Below are 12,538 nucleotides of genomic sequence, written 5' to 3'. Positions count from 1 at the left end.
GTCCCACTTTAATACACTGATTTGATCTAAACATAACATATCAATGACATTAAGAAATATTATCAAGTAAATTTTATTTTAAATCCGCACAAAATCATACATTTTCCTCAAAGTGTTTTCCGATATGCACAGCATTCAACACCCTCTGTGCCAAATATTTCTTTGTCACTTTAGTTGTTTTCACACAAGACTAGCAGAGTTTTATGAACTCCATATTTTAATGCAAAATATGTTATTATATTACCTTTTTCTGCAACAATCTATTTACAAGAAAAATCACCCTTTTCTTTATATTTATATGCAAAAGTACACAGGAAGGAGCACTTCTGCATATAAATGGTGAAATGTGATACTAACACCTCGTCTGCAACAGAAGTGTGGTTCAAGTGTCAAGTTTCTGCAGTGTATTGTTCCAGAAATACTCAAAAGACTGACAGACAGACACATGTCGACACAACATAACAACTTGCATACCAGTGTGGCGGGACACAAAAGTTTATTGCAGTATGTAAAACACGAACAAGAACAATGAAGCTGCAAGAGAACTGAAGTCTGCGATGCTACATGAATGACAGAGTTGGAAGTTATGATGTTATGTCTGAACACACGTACAAGCAACCCACAAACACACGTTTACACACCTCTGAGGAGGCTGGGCGGAAGCCGAAGCCGAGAGGTACGTTTTCCTCATCTTCACATCCTTTGACTCCTGGACTGAAGTGGAGCTCCACATGAAAACGCTCCTCTGAAGAAGGGTCCTGCTCACCACAAACACACACAGAATAGAAAAAACAAGTGTTGAAAGTAACAGTCTCTGACGATCATTAAGTATTTTCTCTCTGTTTTTCTGCGCAGCGACGCAGCGGTCAGCAGGCCGACCTTATTGTTGTCTTCGTACAGCATGATGACTATCTGCGTCATATAGTTGAGTTCAGACACGGCACTCAGGTAGTCCATCGCCTGTTTCCACTGCTGGTCTTTCTCCTCCTGATACACACACAAAAACATGAACACACGCCTGCATAAAACAAGACAAACACTCATATGGAATAAAACATCTGATAATATGAAAACACAAAAATAAAAACATGACAAAGCACAAAATGAACATCAGATTATTGTAAGAATGTCCATAAACTTTGAAAGGAGGTACGTATATAACTCATTATGAGTTACTGAATATTACAAATAAAATCAATTAATTAGTTAATTACATTTTGCTTGGCAGCATTTATTTGGTTTTAAAAAGAAGAGAAGATGGCCGACAACCTGACTTCAACTTCAGAAAGTAAAAGGAGGAAAAGTAAAACTGTTAGAGACGATAAAAACTCGAGCGTACATTCAGCAGTCCTCCGTAGCGAAAGACACTCAGCAGGGAGTGAACGTGGCTCTCGCTGGTGAAGTAGAGACGAGTACGGACGTGACGACCAGGTGACATCACGCCTCGAGAATACCTGAACACCGGAGGGCAGGAAACGACACAAAGCTTCAGTCAGCAGGGCGCCAGTAACTCTTACGACGTACACAAACACACATTGTGTATACAGTATATGTGTGTTTAGGCTATATACATGTAAACATGTTTGTGTGCGCTTCGGTGGCAGTTTATATTCTCACAGGGGATGCAGCTTGTTAACGGCCTCGTCCTCATGAGTCCTCTGCAGGTCCAGCTGGATTTTCTTCATCAGAGGAACGCAGTACGCCTGAGCGATGTCCAGTTTTTCTGCTTTGCTGATGCCATACTCCTACATAGCATTGAAGAACAAAAGAATATATTAATTAATTTGCCTTTTTTTTCCACCTTATTCATTATATGCTGGAGAGACGGAGCCTTATGCCAGCATGATTTGGGGCAGAAGGCGGATTATTACTGATAAATTCATGCAATGACGTCTTAATATTAAAGTCTTTCCAAAAATATGTTGTATCACTTCCATGACCTGAAAACTCTACTGTGCCGTTTTTCAGGTCAAATTCACTTACTTTTATTCCTTTTAACCGATTTAGTGTTTTACTGTCTATGTTGCTTTGTACATTAAATAATAAAGCTTTATTTTGTTCTTAAAGGGAAAATAACTGGTTTTATAACCACTATTTAAAAGAATAATGTCTGAAATGACTTGCAAAATGCCTTCTGGTCCTTTTCTCTAATGTAACCCATTTGTTAAGATCCATGACGTTCCCTGATTCTTCCAGATGATTTAAGTACATAATTTAAACACACCATCTTTGGCTGTCTGGAATATAACTCTTACAATAAATTCAATATCCCAATACTACAAAATTATTAAAAAACTAAGAATTTCATGTATAGTGAAAACATTCTGTCTCTTCTACATCAATGATGATACTAGACAGGGCTTGAGAAAACCTGAAATGGGCTACAAAGCTAACCTGCGGTATGATGATGTCAGCCAGGGCGCGCGACAGTCTGAACAGCTCCAGCGTTTCCTCCAGACCAAGTGAACCATTGTGCTGTGTGTCGTATTTGATACAGTCATAGATATCCGGGATTTTGCTGATGTCGTAGCGCCCGTTCTTCATACGGAAATCTCTTTCCAGTTTGGACCAGCGCTGCAACATCAGCTCCAGCGTCTCACTGTGGTAAAGCTGCAGGTCTGGGACACAAGCACAAGATAACTAACGGTTATAATCTTTAACATTAACTGGTTTAATTAACAGTTAAATATACTTGATGCTTCACTACATGGACGCATTTTAACCTTTTCTTCAACTGTCTGATACATACAGACAAAATCCTACAGACCAAGCAAAATATATTGGCTTTAACATTTTGATTAGCTATTCTCCAAATGCATGTTTGCACACTGGCAGCATTGCTCTAGGGACGGCTGTCAGTCAGTTGGTCAGTTTACCACTTTAGTCCAGACTAAAATATCTTAAAGGGGACCTATTATGCCCATTTCAAGCTCCATATTTTGATTCTGGGACTTCAACAAAAGGAAAAATTGTTTATCTTATACTGGCTCTTTATGCTGCCCTTCAGTTCAGCCTCTGTCTGAAACAGGCCGTTTTAGCTACTGTCTCTTTAAGGCCCCGCCCTCCCGATGAGCCCACTGTTTTCTGATTGGTTAGTTTCCGGAAGCTGCGTCACAGCCGACGTCCGGCTGCTCAGGAGGTAAACAAACCATGAAACAAACTATAGTAGTAGGATTTAACTTATTTGTCTTGTTCTTTACTCAAAATGTCAACTTACAAAATACATCTGTACATGTTTAAGCTGGAATCTGATCCGAAATATGCAAGTCAGCAATGCAAACAACCTAGGCTATGCAATGGATGGCCGTTTATGGGGATGCGCGACGATCTAACGTCAACTCGTTGGCAAGGTAGAATGAAACGAAGCATTCAGAGCAGGTTGAAGCCCTGGCTTTTGACTTGCAGGGAGCATTTCTTCATACATTAACTTCAAGTTTTGGAACTTTGACCATGTTTAACATAGATATCCGACATCATAACAGTATATAAGTAACAGAAAACCACAAAAAGAATAATAGGTCCCAGTTAACAATTATCTTAACAACTATTAAATGGATTGCATATATAGCATATATATAATGGATGAGGATGAATCCTAATGATTTTGGTGATCCCCCGACTTCTCCTCTAGTGCCGCCATAAGGTTGGAATTTTATAATCTTAAGTGAAATAGCTCAATAACTGTCAAAATTTCAAATTGTTCAATACTTTGGTTTATTCAAGATTCAATATTTACTGCTATATCAAAACATGATGCTGGAGATTTGCTTTTGGTGAGCTCATAAACAACTAACCTCTGTCATTAGCCTCAACTGTACTTTGTGTTCTGTGCAAAAGCTAGCATGCTAACACTCTAAACTTCAATGGTGAGCATGATAAACATTACACCTGCTCAGCATCAGCATGTTAGCAATGTGTACCTGAAGACTTGGGGTCCTCCAGCCTCTTTCGGATTTGTGAGTTGAGGTTCTGGATGAGGGCGTACACCTTGTCACAGGTTTTGACCGGGTTCTGTAGGACGTCCATGGAGTTCACCAGCGATGGGCTGCCTGTTGGGGCCAACTGTGACACAGTGGACACAGAAGGAAATAGATAAACATGTTCTACATACAATCATATGAAAGACTGTAGATTTGTTTACACTTATACCACCAGTAAATGCAAGGGCAGTGTTTGCATTATAATATTTTCACAATTCTTTAGATAAGTTTAAATATTTCAGCAGTGGAGACTTGAAGAAACACGTCCAACTATTCAAACAGAACATACCGGCAAACAAGACATTGCACAAAGCACCAGATCCAATCAAGTAACTTTTATATTTTCATTCCAGCATCTCACGTTCACTAAAAAATACCTTCTGATAGTCCTCCTGTGTAAACTCCTGGTCCTTCTGCATGATTTCATGCAGTCTGGCCTTCACCTTCTGTTGGCAGTCGGTCAGAGAGTCGCTGTCGCTGTCCAGCAGTCCGTTCATGTTGGCACTCTTCACCATCTGGACCAGGATTGGAGTCAGCTCCCCTTCTAGAGCCAGCAGACCCTGCAGAGAAACCAGAGTACTTGAACTGAAGTCATCAATTGACATTTTTACGCAGTGTTTTGAGAGAAATACACTTCATACAGTTTAAACTAGATGACAGAAACAAGTTCAGAAAAAGAGAGTTCTTACTTATTTTCCCCTCAGACAATTCGAGACCTACACCTTTTCCAGTACCTTAATTTTTAGGTCTTTTGTTGGTCTGGATCTGCAGCTTCATAAAATGCTAAGTTTTAGAAGTATTTACATAGAAAAACCTGTTTGTGTTCCTAGAAAAGAAAGCCCTGCTGTCACGAAAGATGCATATTATTGGAAATCACAGCATTTATTTTCTGACTAATCAATAGAAACAAGTGGATCTCAAGTCTCATAACCATTGAGTGGGTTAGTAACACCATTTATACATAAAGTCCAGTCTTCCAGGTAGAGGGACATAGTTACCTTGGCAAAAGCAGCGGCTGTCATCTGCACTCTGCCTTCGTCTGAGGCGTAGATCTTTAGGTCATGGCGGTACGTGCTGTGCAGGCGCAGGAGGCCACAACCAGGAAACCCAGCGTAGTCACCTTGAACATTGTATACAGAGTGGAACATCACAGTTAAAACGGATTGGTTTAAAAAAAAACAAACAAACATTCAAATATACAACAATATTCTCTTTATAGAAACGGCTGAGTCGGGGAGGTAGTTGAAAGAAAAGTTGATTGTACCCAAAAGTACCACAGATTTCCATTAAAAAATAGGCCACACATCACCTGTGCAGGTACAACATCACTTTCAGTTCAAATGCATCATCCTCATAATCAAACAGTGCTTAAAATACTTTGTAAGCTTTTGACATGGCTCGTTTCACTTAATAATTGAATTGTGTAGTTTATGCTAAAAAATAAAATGAAGTGAAAGTGAAGTGAACAGTTATTGAGTGAACCCCGAAAATTACTGGAGACAGCTCCCGCGGAGATGAGATCAAACACTTCAGATTACCTACTTGGAGAGAGACAATAAAAAAAATGGCTTTTAACATGCTAAATATATGTGAATTAATGTAGTTTTACAAGGTGGATGCTACAGCGTCCCTCTGGGATCAGCTGAGGAGAAAAAAAAAGATCCATGTATAGATCTGTACTCTCAGTTTAGAATCAATGCCCTCGGATTTGTAATCCATGCGCTCGAACGACTTTTTGGACATTTCACAGCTTTCATTGTGTGAAGTTGTATTTATTGCGCTTTTCATTCCAAAACCAACCTTTTAGTTTGAGGCTAGCGGGGAAGCAGCTAACGTTAAGGTCAAATTTTAGGGCACAGTTTATAAATCAGTGGGTATGGATTTCTAAACCGAGAGAACAGATTTACGTTGATCTTTTTATCTCAGCTGACCCCAGGTGGGCTCAATCAGTGGGATGCATACCAACGCTACAGATCAAATCACACTGCTGGTTCATGCATTTTCCTTTAGTTTACAGCCAGATAGTCTGAACTATCTTGGGTTATATGAGGGACCTGTTGGGGACTTACCCCTGTTCTAGTCTCTAGTTCAGACTTTATCAAACAAACAATCTCACAATCTCGAGAACTCATGGGGGAAAAGAAATGCAGTAGGATTAGTGTGAGATGATCCGCATTAGCTTACAGCACCATTACTGCAGTCACTTTAGCTGCCTGGTTGTGTAAGGGGCAAATGACCGAACAACCTTTGCTACGATGGATCACCTCAGGAACACATCAACAACGACACAAACAATCCACAGCAATCTCAATGTAGGACGAGTACCACTAGTCGCCGGGGTGAAATGAAACAAAAATCATGGTGAGATCAGAGTACGTTAGTGGATGGAGCGAGAAGTGCGCAGAATGAAAGAGAGAGAAGTGGAAGAGTGGTCATATCCAGGAAACCCTTCTCTTACCAAAGTCAATAGGGGACTCACAGCCAAGGGACCGGCGGTTACCGGCTAGTAGTTTACACAGTGCAACAGGTAAGAAAAGAAGAGCAGAGTTAATAGACAAAACTTGTGGTGGAGAAAAAAGGAATGAAAACAATAAGCTGGGATGAGAAAATAGCCTTCTTTTCAGAAAAAAAGAAACAAAAAAGAAGCAACAAAGCGGACAGATTGCATCTACTTTCAGTACAGCTTCAGGTTTTCATGCACTATAAAAGCATTAAGCAGGAAAGCCTGTAAAAAGGTAATTTATGAACACAGAAGTATTGCTTGGTTAAAAGCTCTGCAAGGTAAGTGGAGAGACTGAGAATCTGACTGGGAAACTGGGAGACTGAGAAACAGGTGTGACAGGTGTGTCCACTTAAAGACTATACATCAAACTGGTTAAGGGTGTGAGGGTTAAAGGGAGATTTCACCATGTTTCATGTGGATGTCCAATCAGTGTTGATGGTAAATGTAGTCAACTGAAGCAATAAATTCCTGTGCGTGCTATATTGACCGAGAAAGTCTGAGTCTTCCTGCTCACAGAGCCACGCTGGCAGTGCCTACATGTACCAGGATGCATTGCACGTGAGGTTCTTCCTCTTGCACGGCTAATGCAGCCACAGCCTCTCTCCGATGCATTTCATCGGCTGTATACTCTGGCTCGAATAAATACAGCTGAATATCTGAGTCAGCCAAAACACTGTTAAATGTCTCCTCCTCCATAACATCCTCTGCACTCATAGTTTTGGGATTCTATTCTCACTGTTGGAAATGTAGATAGTTTGCGATACAAGCAAAGAGAACAAGGAAGTTTTGTTTTTGAGTAGCATCTAGAGCACGCCCCCTGGCTATCCAGAGGCGAAGACTGGAAATCCAAGCAGAAATAGCCTGTAGTTCCTCCTTGCCCCAAACTACGTCATTGTACACGTCAAGTGACGGTGCTGATGACAGAAGAACAGATTTTGCAGCCCCAGAGACACAAAGAACATCGGCAACAACTGCAGGCATTTTTCACACTATATCCCTAATTTGGATAGCTAGAGATATTATTAGCTATAGCCAATAATGTCTAATAATAATATTATTAGCTATAGCTATTGGTTATTCACAAACAGATTGCGCAGGTTTAGCAGCAGCAAAAGCTGCACAATGAGACAAAAAGAATCTTATTCACAAAGGGTGAAATGCACCCCAAACTGCTCTGCCAAGTAAATAGCATCTCGGTGCCCCTTTGCTATTTGCACGTATGTAAATTAGATAATACTCATACATTTAGTGCAAATTTGGCCTTTTTCTATGCAAATGAGCTCCATTGCAAAAACAGTCCAATTCACAAAGACCAGCGCTAATAGCAACAAGCAGTTAGAGAGAAATTATCAGCTTCTTCAGAGAGTTGGTGGTAACTGAAGCCTCTCTCTCTCTCTCTCTCTCTCTCATATATCGGCTGTGTGTTTGCTTGATTGATAGGACTTTCAGACAGTAACACTCAGTTGCGGTGGCTACAACACGCTCACCCCACCACATTTACTTCCAGACTCTATAATTGTTGCCCATTTTGGATTTTTTTTTTTAGTTCAAGTAAGGCTTCAATGCCTCTTCTGTAACCTCTGTATTACCTTACAGATCACATTGCAGAATTTCAAAAATTCCATCATCGAGGCACAAAATATGAACTTAATTTGACTTTTTTTTCCCCAGTGTGTCAGCTTTAATGACTAAAATGAAGGCAACACATTTTCTCAAACATCACATCCAGTGAAAGGTACCAAAAATGTAACAATGGCAGTATGGAGCCTTAAAATCTGTCTTGTCGACCCTAAAACAACCTCCTTGTGTTCTTTGACGCTCTACGCCAGATATGCAATGTCGATGTTGAATACGGTCGTGCTTTCAGTTACTGAAAGAGAAAGACTGGAAATAAACTTTTATAAGCAATTAAAGGCGCCTGTGGGAGGACAGACTTGGTAACAGTTTCTTTCTTTGACTTTTAAGCGTGTTTGTGCCTTTGTGGATGTTTATGTGAGTTTTTGGTAAAAAGAAGTGTGTGTGTGTGTGTGTGTTTGCTCCTTCGAGGGTACATCTGTAAACAAAATTCACAAGCAATTACTGTCTCATTGAGTTTTGAGGGGTGAATTCAACTGATTAATTTGACAGAACCGGGTCATGTACTTGTGTTTTGCAATAGTACATTAGAGCCAAAGTAGAAGGAACCCCTCATAAGTACCTCTATTTGCTAATGTGAGTGTGAGTGTGTGTGTCTGATGAGTACCTTGACCTCCAGGGTACATGCAGCGAAAGGCCCTCCCCAGCTCCTCGGCCTGAACCCGGCCTGCAGGCGTTAGCTCCCCGCCCCACTTCAGGACCAGCAGCAGAGATGGACCGTCCTTCTTAGAGTCTGAACGAACAGCAGCAGAAAGTTACATTAAAATTGTTATCCGATGTTTTATTTGCACCTGTGATCAATAAAAAGGATATTTTGTATATTTACTTCAATTAATCTGGGAAGGTGCATAAAACAAACGTACATGTTGTCCATCAATCCATCTGCAGGATTTGAACACTGCAAACACCAGAATTTCTTTAATCTGACATCAATAAACTAAATTATTTATTTTTAGTGGCTGCTGAGGCTCAGAGTGTGCAATCAATGGTGTTGCCAGGTTTTTAAAGTCTCTCTTAAGTCATTTTGCCAACAACAACAAAAAATTATATGTATATATATATAAATATATATATATATATATATATATATATATAGCCGCAAGTGGTAATGAACAGGGTCCAAGCACAAATGGCAGTCTTCGATTTAACATGACCTTCACAAGGATTTGAAAACATGCCACATGCATAAATTGCTACATGGTTGGCAAGATTGAATTAGACACCCTGAGACTTGAACCAGGGACCTTTGTATCCCCGGAGAAGCTGCTGACTCACTGGCTGCGTCACCGGGGAGACACGTCACCGGGGAGACACGGTTTCCACACACCTTCTCACAGCTTGAAGCAGTGACATCATCATGTGAAAAACTGGCGTATTTTTGTCTGTTTGAACTTAAAACGCTTACAACAGTCAAAATGTTGGTGAGTAAATTCTGAAAAAATAAATCACGCATCATTCTGCTGGTTTTGGGTGTAGGTGATCAAACATTTGGCGAAATAAAAAATGTTCATACAGTACAAATTACAGTGAGATGTTGAATATCACTGCGGACTCACTGTTTGCAAAGTTTGTTGTTATAAATCAGGCCAATCAGTATTCTTTTTTTTTGTCTGAGTAGTCAGTGAGATTTCCAACCTATCTGCCAAGTTTGGGAACTGTTGCTGTTATTGTTTCTAAGATCCAGATACTTTTAGGGCAGAGGGAGAAGAAGACGAAGAGTCCTAACAGATACGACAGAGTTCCAGCAGCTTCGCTGCTTCCCATTCCCTTGAATGAGAAAGTGTGTCCAAACTTTTGACTGGTAAGTCAATAACAGGGCTGAGACAGACTTGATTTAAAGTAATAAACTGGGGTATTTTCACATAAAATTGTTAAGAGTGGATAATTTAGCTTCCCCAGTTTAGCACCTACCATTAGCTAAAATCTTTTATCTTTTATCTCTTGTTAATGTTATTCCGTTAACAAAACATCCCCAGTTGCATCAATACTTTGACTTAATCTTATATTTAATCTTTTCACAATTACAGTTTATGTTCCAAAATGTAAAAAGTATGAGCTACATGTAGTTATCTATACTGTATTGTAACTCCAAAACATTAACTTGTCAAGAAGTGATTAACTGTTCCATTTCTTATAACAATATTATTTTACAGTTTTCCGCTATGTTGTAACAGATTAGTGTCATCTCTTTCCATGTGACACTCCACACACTCGCAGTTTAAATAAAAAAATACTATAGATATAAACACCAACTCTGTGTGTGTGTTCGTACCTTCTTCTTCGCTGGAGGCTTTAGGTTGGCCGTTACGCAGGTAGGTCAGCTGGACTTTCCTGTTGATACCTGAGAAATGACCGTACCTGGTGGGAATTAACACACACACACACACACACACACACACACACACACACACACAAAGCAGACACAACAAATTTTGATATGCACATAGACAGACAGACACACAGTGAGCACACATACATACACAAAGATTTTATCCCATCCTTCAAGAATTTTTGTTTAAATATTTAACTCATTTTACCAAACACATGTCCACATTCATTCCAAAAACAAAGCTCAAGAAGAAGAACAGAACAAGGTAATAACTTTTTCTTATCTGACAAACTGATCATACACACAGGATTAGCAGATGGTTTAATGACAACTGAGTCACTCGGTGGGTACGTTGAGCGGCTAACGATCAGTATAGACCTCCAACGATTTCAGTGTGTGTTTGTGTACATGTGTGTGTGTGTCTGTGGGCATGCAAACACAAATGACGGTGAGAAAGTGTAACATCGTGTGCGTGACTGCTTTTAAAACGACGTGAGGTGAAAATCAAAACCAACTCTAATCCTGTTCTGGTTCTTAAAAGTCAAACACACACACACACGGCTGATATCTGATCTAGGACTTCCAGACAATTTTTGCTGCTGCACTCATTCCAAGTTTCTCTGGATAAGATCCCCAGCAAATAACTATAATGAGTGTAAATCCTGACAGCAGGCAGGAGGAAGGAAGACATTAGGAGATTTAGAGTCCAGTTTATATGCGGTCAGGACGGCATGCACACAAAAGTAGCACAGCACACTCTTGATTTACACATACAGAGACACAGTGAAACCATCAAAAGACATTTGACTGTGTATGTGTCCGGTGTTAATGGATAAAAATGAATGGATGTTAAAGAAATTTATACACTCAAGTGTACAAAACATTAGGAATACCTTTCAAATATCTAATCTTGCACAAACACACGTCTAAACTGCATTCTTTACCTTATTTATACTTGTTCAGCTACCGTTATTATAGATGTAAATGAAGAGACTATGTGTTCCTAATATTTTGTACACAGTCTAGGTAGACTACAGAAAGGACCTCATCCTTTAAAGTGAGAAGGGAGAGAGAGTGCGTACTGAGTATCAATCAAGCTGGATTCCCTTTTGGAGAGAAAAAAGGAGAGATGGGTGGGCAGGAGAAAAAGAGGGACAGAGGAGGGAAGAAAATATAAAAAGGAAAGAGTTAGAGACAAAAGAGGGAGGGAGCGATTCAACGTAATTCATGTATGTGGATGTGAGTAAGATGGCTGAACCCTTGTGGGGGTGTTGAAAGATGAAGCTAGAGTCGCAGATGAGGGTGGGTGACTGCAGATGAATGATGATGATGATGGCATGAAACTGGAGGATGATGGCTGATGGCGTGTGTTTGTGAGACAGTGTGTGTGCGTGTGTGCGTGTGTTTGGTGTTAAGATATCACTCACATCTCCAGGACAGTCTTGAGCTGCTCCAGTTTGGATTTCTTCTCCTCGATCTCGCAGTCGTTGTGCTGGCCAAGTTCGACCAGCAGCAGGCGGGCGATATCCAGCACTTCCTGGAAACACAGAGGCAGTTATTTTTAATTTGACTGTTATCTTTAATTTCACAAAGCAGACTAAACACACACACACAGAGCGTTTTGAATACCATGAAGTGAATGTGAAAGACAAGGCGGTGAAGATGATGCAGTGACAGGATGAATGCGGTGTGTGTGAGTGTATTTAGACAGCGACATGATGATGGTTTGTGATCCATAATAATTAAGAAGCTCGATAGGCGGGAATGAAACTATCCTCTCTGAAAACCCTTCATTATTCTTAAGATTTAGTCATCATCTGCTACAAAACATAAATTAAGGTGCAGAGGAGAGGATGTGTGGGGGGAAAAAAGAAGGAACAAGATTAACTTCAACCTCACCTGTAACTGTTTTGGCTTCTTCAGCTTTAGCTTTCCGGATTTATAGCCTCCGTACTTCTCAAACAACTCGAAGAATCTACAAACAGATTAAAACGGCAGAATAAAGGGATACAATTAGATTGGTTGAAGGAAAAAATCTTTAAAGTGAAAAGCTTTTGACATGTTGATTCATTGCTTAAGAAAAAAATGGGT

At 40.0% G+C, this 12,538-nt stretch overlaps 1 protein-coding gene across 5 annotated transcripts in view; it reads right to left on the bottom strand.

Annotated features, from left to right (window-relative positions):
• ppip5k1b (diphosphoinositol pentakisphosphate kinase 1b) overlaps window positions 1-12,538 on the bottom strand; it is a 56,885-nt gene that overhangs the window by 22,206 nt on the left and 22,141 nt on the right. For all 5 annotated transcript variants that reach the window (XR_006096233.1, XM_042412071.1, XM_042412072.1 and 2 more), the window contains exons 12-23: window positions 12,347-12,422; window positions 11,875-11,984; window positions 10,391-10,476; window positions 8,726-8,851; window positions 4,979-5,100; window positions 4,358-4,540; window positions 3,921-4,062; window positions 2,395-2,618; window positions 1,618-1,745; window positions 1,340-1,454; window positions 880-987; window positions 642-758 (exon numbers count right to left, since the gene is read on the bottom strand). Coding sequence is in view for 4 of the 5 variants with exons in the window: in XM_042412071.1 (XP_042268005.1) it covers window positions 642-758; window positions 880-987; window positions 1,340-1,454; window positions 1,618-1,745; window positions 2,395-2,618; window positions 3,921-4,062; window positions 4,358-4,540; window positions 4,979-5,100; window positions 8,726-8,851; window positions 10,391-10,476; window positions 11,875-11,984; window positions 12,347-12,422 (1,537 nt within the window). In the remaining variant the exon portion in view is untranslated. The remainder of the gene's footprint in view (window positions 1-641; window positions 759-879; window positions 988-1,339; window positions 1,455-1,617; window positions 1,746-2,394; window positions 2,619-3,920; window positions 4,063-4,357; window positions 4,541-4,978; window positions 5,101-8,725; window positions 8,852-10,390; window positions 10,477-11,874; window positions 11,985-12,346; window positions 12,423-12,538) is intronic.

Source organism: Thunnus maccoyii, chromosome 5, assembly GCF_910596095.1.
Source record: "Thunnus maccoyii chromosome 5, fThuMac1.1, whole genome shotgun sequence".
Lineage (NCBI taxonomy): Eukaryota > Metazoa > Chordata > Actinopteri > Scombriformes > Scombridae > Thunnus > Thunnus maccoyii.
Note: the sequence above shows the minus strand (reverse complement) of the source record. Positions and strands in the feature narration are given on the sequence as shown.